This window comes from Argopecten irradians, unplaced genomic scaffold (assembly GCF_041381155.1).
Source record: "Argopecten irradians isolate NY unplaced genomic scaffold, Ai_NY scaffold_0730, whole genome shotgun sequence".
Classification (NCBI taxonomy): domain Eukaryota; kingdom Metazoa; phylum Mollusca; class Bivalvia; order Pectinida; family Pectinidae; genus Argopecten; species Argopecten irradians.
In genome coordinates, this window is record NW_027188197.1 from 1 (window position 1) to 10151 (window position 10151).

Below are 10151 nucleotides of genomic sequence, written 5' to 3' on the forward strand. Positions count from 1 at the left end.
TACCCAGTTTCAACATCCCATGTAATTATAAACTTTTTTTAATTTTATAGCCATTGATAATTACATCTAGCTAAAATTACTGTCCATATCAATTTAGTGCTAAATTCATATTCGTAATATTCTTATTTTTATGTATCAGGGTTCTTTGTGTTTTCCTGATTCTGATGCTGGTAGACTATGGGAGGTGTGAGGCTTTGAATGGTGGACGCGTAGCTTGTTATGTGTTAGAGGACATCGTACATGCCACTGACGGCCCTTCCTGGTGCCTGTACGGTGCCGATAGCGCGCCTGTACACACATATCACTGTGGCCTTCGCTGAGATAAACGGCATCACATTGGCCACACCCTCCTCTACAGAAGTAGAGTTCTATAACGCGATAACCAAGCTGAAAGCAACCAATCCTTCGCTGTCTGTACTGATCTCTCTACAGAGGGACTTCTCTGGTGTAATACAGGCTTCAGATCAAAAGAAACAGAGGTAAGAAATAATGTAGGAATGATATGGTCCGCAATAGGCCATTTCAGAAATAAAAAAAACTAACCAATCACAGGCCTAGAGAGATTTCTTTTGAAGAATACACAACACCCAACCCCAAACCCATACAGTGTAATTATTTGATTATTTTGATGTGCACCAAGGATGAAACTACATATCTCATCTGTTGTCATACACAGAGGAATCTTGGAACTTTATATACAAGGTTCAATGTCTATATCTAGATAATGGTTTTAATTAACTTACACTTTATTGTAGCTAGCTGACATTTCTTTTGCCCGAAAAAAAACCTAGTGACAGTTTCAATGATGCACTGAAGGTTCATTCAGATTAATTGATATTTTGTCTTTGTTGTTTTTGTCTCCTTTTATCAATACCTTGGGCTTCATTATATCATTAGACCTTGGCCTCCATTGGAGAGGAAACAAGAGTACTGTACTTGAATTCAAAGAAACTTGGCATGACGAGGCAAATATGATTCCAGTCCTTTTATGTCAAATTTGGAATGATTTCCAGATCTCAATTGTGAAAGTGTAGTATGTAACACATTTCCTCTGTTTGACATTAAAAGTTATGCTGCTTTCCTTTCAGACATTGTGAAAAAGAAATAAGTAAAGTCTGTTATAATATGTTTCTGTTTCAGCTTAGATGTAGCCACTTTCTAGACTGTTAATCTAAAGTGATTCATACGTTCTGTTTCCGCTTCGCTGATAGCCCTTTTCAGACTGTAAAACTATAGATGTTGTCATATAGTTTCTGTGTAAGACCTTAGCTGTAGCCCTTTCAGACTGTTAACTAAAGCTGATGTCATTATGTTTCAGTTTCAGCTTTGGCTTAGCTGTAGGCCTGTCAGGACTGGTAACTAAAGCTGTAGTCATGTATAATTCTCTGTTTCAGCTTAGCTGTAGGTCATTTCTTTCAGACTGTTCAGCTACTAATGCTGATGGTCATATCCCCCTTTCTTAGATGTCCAGCATTTAGCATGTTAGCCCTTTGAGACTGTTAAACTAATGCTGATGTCATATGTTTCTGTTTCAGCTTAGCTCGTAGACCTTTTAGACTGGTTAAACTAAATGCTGATGTCCTATGTTTCCTGTTCTCAGCTTAGCTGTAGCCCTTTCAGAAACTGTGTAACTAATATTAGTGCTGATGTCATAATGTTTCTGTTTCAGCTTAGCTGTAGCCCTTTCAGACTTGTTATACTAAAGAGTGAAGTCTTATGTTTACTCCTGTTTCACGCTTAGCTTGTAGCCCTTTAGACTGTACATAACTGATGTCATAAGTTTTCTGTTTCAAGCTTTAGCTGTAGCCCAGTTCAGACTGTTATGCTTTGAGCTATGATTCTATAGCTGTAGATGCGTAGATCGTATTTTCAAGCTTAGCTGTAGCACTGAACAGTCATTAATATTGGTAACTAAATCTGATGTCTTTTCTGTTTCAGCTTACCAGTGTAGCCCTTTGATAAGACAACTAAATAGCTGATGTCATTATGTTTCTGTGAGTGAGCTTAGCTGTAGCCCTTTCAGACTGTTAACTAATAAGATTCTGATGTCATATGTTTGATTAGTTCAGCTTTCCAGCTGTAGCCCTTTCAGACTGTTAGCTAAAGCTGATTAGTCATAATGTTTCTGTTTCAGCTTAGCTGTAGCCCTTTAAAGACTGTTAACTAATGCAGACCACCAAGTCATACAGTATGTTTCTGTTTCAGCTTTGCTGAGCAGCTAGTTTACACATGCATCCGTCCCTTCAGACTAGATCAGTACTAAAGCATGTAATGACTGTTTCAGCTTAGCTGGAGCCCTTTCAGACTGTTAACTAAAGCTGATTCATATATGTGTTCAGTTTAGCTGGTCTAAGTACCCCTTTCAGCTGTTTCCAGGCTAAGTAGCTGTTGTCAAGCCTTTGCTGTCAGCCACTTTCAGACTGAATGTTAACTAAGCTGATGTCATATGTTTCTGTTTCGATGCTTTGCTGTAGCTGACATGAGACTGTTATGATGTCAAGTTTCAGATACATTGAATGATGTCCAGGTCTAAAGCTGTTGTCATAATGTTTCTGTTTTACTTTGCTGATAGCCCTTCAGACTGTTAACTATACTGCATGATGTCATATGTTTCCCGCCCGGTTTTCAGCTTTGCTGTAGCATGATTTCAGACTTGTTAACTTAAATGCTGATGTCATATGTTTCTGTTTCAGCTTTGCTGTAGCCGCCTTTCAGACTATTAACTGAAGCCGAGGTCATGTGGTCATGTGTTTCTGTATTTTCAGCCTTAGCTAGGAGCCCTTTTCAGGACTGTTAATTAAGTGATGTCATAACGTTACTGTTTAACTTCCGCTGTGCCCAGATGTTTAACTACTGATGTTTTCATACTGTTTCTGTTTCCAGTTTTTGCTGTAGCTCCTTTCAGACTATGTGAAGAAATACAACTTTGACGGAGCGGATTTTGATTGGGAACCTTCACACGCAGTAAGGAACTCCTACAGATTTTTAAGACAAAAGGCTACATGATGAAACTTTTACAGTTGGATATTGTGAGTGAGTGATAGGACATACCAGACACATACAAATTTCATAAGATGTAAACATGAGGAGTTGAAATAGTAGAGTTATTGCCCTTTTTGTTGTTTGTACTTAACAGAGTTAAGGTCTTATGTTTACTCCTTATTTACTTTATATTGTTTACTTTCTATACATAACAGAATTAAGACCTTTTATAAGCTTTTTATACTAAATTCGCAGATTTTGAGTGATAGCCTTTTATTTATTTCCTAAAAAAGCAATTGAAGTTATTTTGCTTTTAATTATGTTTTGTATGAGCTATGAATGTGTTATTTCCTCAGTACGTAATGTTAAGATACAAGATACTGTCAAACACTGAACATCTAATATTGTAACTGAATTGCAGAATTTCATCGGTAAACCAAATGTGTTATTGATAAGATATATACCCTCTGTGTTTCTCCTTGGCAGATTATTCGACACACCTTTGATAATGACACCACATTTCTAGGCTCGCCTCCTAGACAAATGTCTGCTGCTTTGATCCCAAGCATTCCAAGATCAAAGACTTTGTATGATGTACCAGTCTTGGCAAAGTAGGTCATGAACAAAATATGTAATTCATGATTAAGAAGGTCACAGATGTACGATGTATACATATCGGTCTAAGTAGGTCAGTGACATATATATGTTTATTGGACATGACTTAGTAGGTCAGTGATATGTGATGTCTAGGACTAAGTAGGTCAGTGACATATCATGTCCAGGTCTAAGTAGGTCAGTGAAATATCATGTCCAGGTCTAAGTAGGTCAGTGACATATCATGTCCAGGTCTAAGTAGGTCAGTGACACATCATGTCCAGGTCTAAGTAGGTCAGTGACATGTGGATGTCCAGGATTTAGTAGGTCAGTGACATGTGATGTCCACTTGTGATGTCAATCAGTGACATGTGATGTCACCCAGTAGGTCAGTGATGTCCAGGTCTCTAAGTAGGTCAGTGAACATATCATGTCCAGGTCTAAGTAGGTCAGTGACATATCATGTCAAGGACTAAGTAGGTCAGTGACATATGATGTCCAGGTCTAAGTAGGTCAGTGACATATCATGTCCAGGTCTAAGTAGGTCAGTGACATATGATGTCCAGGTCTAAGTAGGTCAGTGACAAACCATGTCCAGGATTAAGTAGGTCAGTGACATGTGATGTCAAGGACTAAGTAGGTCAGTGACATGTGATGTCCAGGACTAAGTAGGTCAGTGACATATGATGTCCAGGTCTAAGTAGGTCAGTGACACTTCATGTCCAGGTCTAAGTAGGTCAGTGACATATGATGTCAAGGACTAAGTAGGTCAGTGACATATGATGTCTCAGGTCTAAGTAGGTCAGTGACATGTGATGTCCAGGATTAAGTAGGTCAGTGACATATGATGTCCAGGTCTAAGTAGGTCAGTGACATGTGATGTCCAGGATTAAGTAGGTCAGTGACATGTGATGTCCCAAGGATTAAGTAGGTCAGTGTACATGTGATGTCCAGGACTAAGTAGGTCAGTGACATGTGATGTCCAGGATTAAGTAGGTCAGTGACATGTGATGTCCAGGATTAAGTAGGTCAGTGACATGTGATGTCCAGGATTAAGTAGGTCAGTGACATGTGATGTCCAGGACTAAGTACGGTCAGTGACATGTGATGTCCAGGATTAAGTTGGTCAGTGACATGTGATGTCCAGGATTAAGTAGGTCAGTGACATGTGATGTCCAGGATTAAGTAGGTCAGTGACATGTGATGTCCAGGATTAAGTAGGTCAGTGACATGTGATGTCCAGGATTAAGTAGGTCAGTGACATGTGATGTCCAGGATTAAGTAGGTCAACATCAGACATATACATGCATGTCAGGATTAAGTGGTAGGTCAAGGACTATGTGTAGGTCAGTGAGATATGTTATCCAGGACTAAGTAGGTCAGTAGGATTTAAGTAGGTCAGTGATTATGTGATGCCTAGAACTAAGTAGGTCATCATCAGTGATATACATGTTCAGGACTTGAGCATATGTTTCAAAACAATTGGACTAGCTTTTGCATCAAAACATTCACATTAGCACAATCAAATCATATGCTCAGTACTAAAATATGATCACCATTCAATTTAAAATATTGATGTCTACAGTATGTATTCAATAAATGATCTGTCTTTTCAGGGTGTTAGACTTTGCCACAGCCATGACATATGACTACCATTCTTATAGAAATAAACCCAACACTACTACAGGGTATAACAGTCCACTGTATGCCCCCAGTGGGGAGAGAAAAGACTACTGTACGGTAAGTTTATCACCATTTGTCATTATATCATACTTCATCCCCACGTGTCAAAAGAGTAAAGAAGATTTTAAATAGTGAATTTTATAATTTGAGTTTAAGTTTATAACATGAGTTTTTAACTTTGTTTGATTTTTTAACTTGAGTTTAATTTTTCTTGTGTAGGATGGTACAATCAGAAACTACATTGCCTTGGGGATGCCTTCATCTAAACTGTTACTAGGACTGCCTACGTACGGCCGGACATATACCCTTGGTGCGGCGGCGATTCATGGCCTACACGCTCCAGCTATAGACAAAGGCAAAGCAGGACCAGTTAGGGGAATCAGAGGGCTGTACACGTACCAGGATGTAAGTACATTATGTCTTGTCTGCTCTCAAAGGGATGGTACCGACAGGAAAAGGCCGAGATAGGAGAATCATAGGCTATGTAACTTACATGTGTTTGTTGATTGCAGTTCTCCATGTGGTAGCAAACTAAAAAAATACATATTTTATAGTGCTGCCTTACCGAAACATACTGCTGTTGACACTAACACTGGAACATCCCACTCACAACTGTGTATACTGACAACAGAGTAACCAGGCTTATCACTCTCTTAACTCATTCTCCCCAAAATTTCATAATGGACTGGTCTTGTCTTTGATTTAGAAGAGCCTAAATGTGTCCTCAGGGGGGTGAATGAGTTAATACTTTGTATTTCTAGGCCTGTATTGTAGTGAAAGGATCTACACGTGTCTGGGATGACAAATCAATGGTGCCCTACCTGTACAATCAAACAACCTGGGCATCGTACGACAACATCGAGAGTAGTATCATAAAGGTAAAATTAGAAATTATACAGCTTATTACCACCCCTGGATCCTTTCAGCCCCATTAAGCCACTATTGTTCAGAATTTCAAAATTGGAAATGACCGATTTGAGATTAGTAAGAGTTTTTGATACCATATTAATTAAAACTTCTATTAACTTTCCCTACAATCAACGAGTTGTTCTAGATCATTTCACACACGTTTTTAGCATTTTCATTGTTTAATAAAAAATCATTTTTCTTGTTTTAAATATAAAGATCTAGTTTAATTTATCCCTCTTGTAGTAATTGTTTCAATCGTTTACCTTGTTTTGAATTATCTCCCTTGCTTTGATTATCTCCCTTGTTTGAATTGTCTCACTTTAGTGCCTGTATGTGATCAACAATAAACTTGGAGGTGCTGGAATCTGGGCGCTCCATCTCGACGACTACAATGGCATGTGTGGCCAAGGTTTATTCCCCCTGGTGGATGCAGTAGGAAGCTGTCTCAAACAAGGGAGATCACTCTACCTAAAATATCAATCACAATCAAACAGAATGGCAAACAAGGACAAATTTGGATTTGCCTGAGATTACATGTAAAAAAATCACCACTCTATTTTTTCTACAGGATATATTAACAATATCTGAGATGGAATTTCATTCCTTTTTTTTATTGATCTGAAGTATGTTTAATCATACATGTTCTTTTGAAATATTTACTTGACTCCAGGATGTATGGTTAGGTTTTATCCATATACATTGCTAAATTCTGTGGGTTGTACACTTTAACAATTTTTTTTTAGTTTTGCGTTTGGAAGGCATTTACTTACCTAAACTCACCAAAATATATATATTTATAGATAGATATTCTTTACTTTTCGTAACTTTACATTTTAATGCTTTTAATCATGGCCTGCTTTACTTGTTTTAATATGAAATATCTGTTTTTGTGTTCTAAACACTGTTTGTACCCAGTATATATATTACAACATGTGTGAGATTATTATACACATTTTTAGAACCATTTTTGACTTGTTCTCCATACATATATATTCATATGTATAATATTATCCGCTGATGTGATTCAACAATGAATGATGTGCCATATTTGTAGTACAGTGCAATTTTTGTCATTATTTTTTCCAGTCTCACTCTGGACATTAAACAAATAAGTGACATTTCAAGTCATTACATGTATACCCCCAGTTCTCCACTTCTGGGTCCCATGGGGGGCAGTTGCCAGATACTGCATGACTGTAGGTTGGTAGTTTTTCTCCGGATACTCCAGCTTTCCTTTACCACATAAACCTGGCACGTCCATAAATGACCCTGGCAGTTCATAGGACGTTAAAATACATTCAAACCAAACTCCACTTTTGGTGATGAATTTGAAGCCTGTATCAGACAGGTGCTAGGTACTGACCACTGATCAGTGGATTGTCTCCAGGAATTTACTTTTCTTCATGGCTTAATCTGAAAAGTTTTACATTTAGTTTCCACTGTTAGACCTAATGTTTTAAAAAGAAATGTACAGAGGAACCTGAAATCTATCCTCTTGAAACCAATAGGAATCTTGTAAACAAATGATTAAAATGTTCATCTGTATAAATACTAATGCCTTACCCTTGCTATTGCTTTGGAAACTTTATTGTTTGTGTCAAATTAATTCTGTTTCATGTTTATAGAGTCAACCAATATAAGGTGAGAGACCAACAGTATCCACAATATCATTCTGTTGACATTGACTGTGGTAAAACTGTTTAAGATAAATTTTATAGAGATACACTGTCTGTCAAATTTAATTTATAATGTTTAAAGATGCTCCACCGCTGACAAATGGTATTTTTTCACTATCAAAAACAGCAGCAGACGATTTAATATTTTTCTTCAGTTACAAAAGTTACTTACTTTACACCATTACAATCGTTGAAAAGTTTGAGCTTCTAATTTTACTTCAAGTTTAAAATATCGAAAATAATTAATTGCATCCCGAAAAAATTCCGTTGCACTATATCCTATATGGAATGATGTACTGATTGCGCATGCACCTAAGGCAAAATAAATCATTTTATATTATATTTTGTGTTAACTAGACATATATATACACGATTAAACACCAATTATTGTTCAAATTATGAATACCATTTATGCTCTGTCGGCGGTGGAGTATCTTTAACTGTAATAGTCACAGGACATTCACGGTTAGACAATCACCAAAAATAGTTTGTCCTTTTTGATAGTCTGAATCTAATTTTAGGTTCAGAATAATTGCGATAAATGTACCGGTACTGTTAATATATGTGTCTTCCATTCACATTCCATATTTGCATTTTTCACCTTAAAGGTGACATTTTATCTGCTAGCCTTTAACTTTGCTTTAACAGATAAAATAAACAACATTTTTATATTCACAATGATTTTAATAAAATCTTGTATCTCATATTCTTTTGTTTTTCAACCATGTCTTTCTTTAAGTAGAAACAATTCTATATATAGCAATAGAAAAATAGACAAAGTATTTTAAACTCAAAACTGCATTGTAAAGTATTTGAAAGCTCTCATAAGAATCTCAGTAAAAATAATATACATATATATGTACACAATATAAGGAAATGCTGAACTTGTACAAAAAATATCGGTGTCAGAATATTTAGGATGCTAAGGACTATATGTATGGTTTGGGTCAGTTTTTGGTCCCGCAAATTCATTGATTTTTAAACTAAGTCTTAAGAAATTAACTTTATTAAACTAAATCATCAGAAACTCAGTTAAAAACCAGGCAAAAAAAAACCAAAATTGGACAAAAATTCCACATTTCATAATTTTGTGTATGTCTAGGATGGTTACCATAGCAATTGCAGCTGAAATAATACACAACTATCATACCTACTGTATCACGTTAAATAAAATTAAGCAATTTAGTTACTAAATAATAGGTTTGAAAATTTGACGGCCAAAAAGGGAACAGAAACCATGCATAATGGTGAACGTCCTTTAGTTCTTGGGGTTATAAATATGTACTACTTTAATATACAACCATACCTAAAGACAACATTATACTCTACTTCTAAAAACTGAGGTTGGAGGAGTTCTTTATGAGGTGTCGGGGCATCCTCGATCCTCCAGGGGTTACTACTATCACTGTTATTATATCCACCCCTGGACTATGACATCACTATATCATTAATATCTAACCTTGGTCTATACCATAAAACAAAACTGAAGGCATTTCAGGAGCATAAAAAAACAATCACAAGCCTACAAGACTGTTTTTAATGGACATCAAAAGAGAAAAACTTAGCTGTATCCATCTGTTGTCACAGAGTGTTCTGTTTTGCTATCACATAAGTCCAAGGGTAGATATAGTGACAGTGATAGTAAACCCTAGGTATATCGAGGATGGAATCCTAAGTGATTGAGTAAATAATGTGGAGAAAAAAATGCAAGTGGACAACAAGATATACTCAAGGTATGTGTCAGTAATGGTCCCTCTGAATCCTGAGATATGATAATATGTTCTCAAAGGCTCACAACAGAGGAGCACCAAACTCCTTGGATAAGATTTAGCTGTCGGAGCTGCCATTTAGGCACAAAAAGTTCACAAATTTCATTTCTTGCACTGCAATACTATGTTCAGTTACATGTACTACAGTTTTTCAACTTAGCAAGTGAAATAAAGAATCTTGAGTATGGATACAACATTGTTACATTGCTGGACTTTGAACCAATAATCCTTCTAATCACGAGTCATTTTACAATCACTAGACCCACATTGACTCAAATGTATGATCTTGAACAGAAATAGTGAAAAATAGAGTATTTTTTTTCCTTTCTTTAAATAAATAAAAGAGTCATGTACGCTTAAAGTGAACAGTCGGGCAAGGAAGGCTAAAGTCGGTAAAAAAATGGTGTGAGTGTATCCAGTATAATTTCTTAATGAAATGGAAAAATAAAAATCTCTCGTCAAAATCTGTCTGCGTACAAAGAAATTAATTTAAAGTATGGGAATTCTAAAACGTTCCTCCCGGCTCACTATGTCCGTG

General features: G+C 36.5%; 1 protein-coding gene across 1 annotated transcript; it reads left to right on the forward strand.

The window, feature by feature from the left end:
- Positions 1 to 240: 240 nt before the first annotated feature.
- LOC138313546 (acidic mammalian chitinase-like) lies at positions 241 to 7082 on the forward strand. Its single transcript, XM_069253942.1, has 8 exons — positions 241 to 479; positions 2694 to 2700; positions 2896 to 2964; positions 3424 to 3593; positions 5193 to 5316; positions 5479 to 5664; positions 6021 to 6137; positions 6493 to 7082. The coding sequence occupies exons 1-8, from the start codon at positions 241 to 243 to the stop codon at positions 6694 to 6696; spliced, it is 1116 nt and encodes a 371-aa protein (XP_069110043.1). The 3' UTR covers positions 6697 to 7082.
- The last annotated feature ends 3069 nt before the right edge of the window (positions 7083 to 10151 follow it).

What these genes read in the sequence shown, in the direction of transcription:
- LOC138313546 (XM_069253942.1), top strand. Translation starts at nt 241, where the DNA reads ATGCCACTGACGGCCCTTCCTGGTGCCTGTACGGTGCCGATAGCGCGC. An exon ending in GGCTGTACACGTACCAGGAT is followed by an intron (nt 5,665 to 6,020) that starts GTAAGTACATTA and finishes TTGTATTTCTAG; the next exon opens with GCCTGTATTGTAGTGAAAGG. An exon ending in TCGAGAGTAGTATCATAAAG is followed by an intron (nt 6,138 to 6,492) that starts GTAAAATTAGAA and finishes GTCTCACTTTAG; the next exon opens with TGCCTGTATGTGATCAACAA.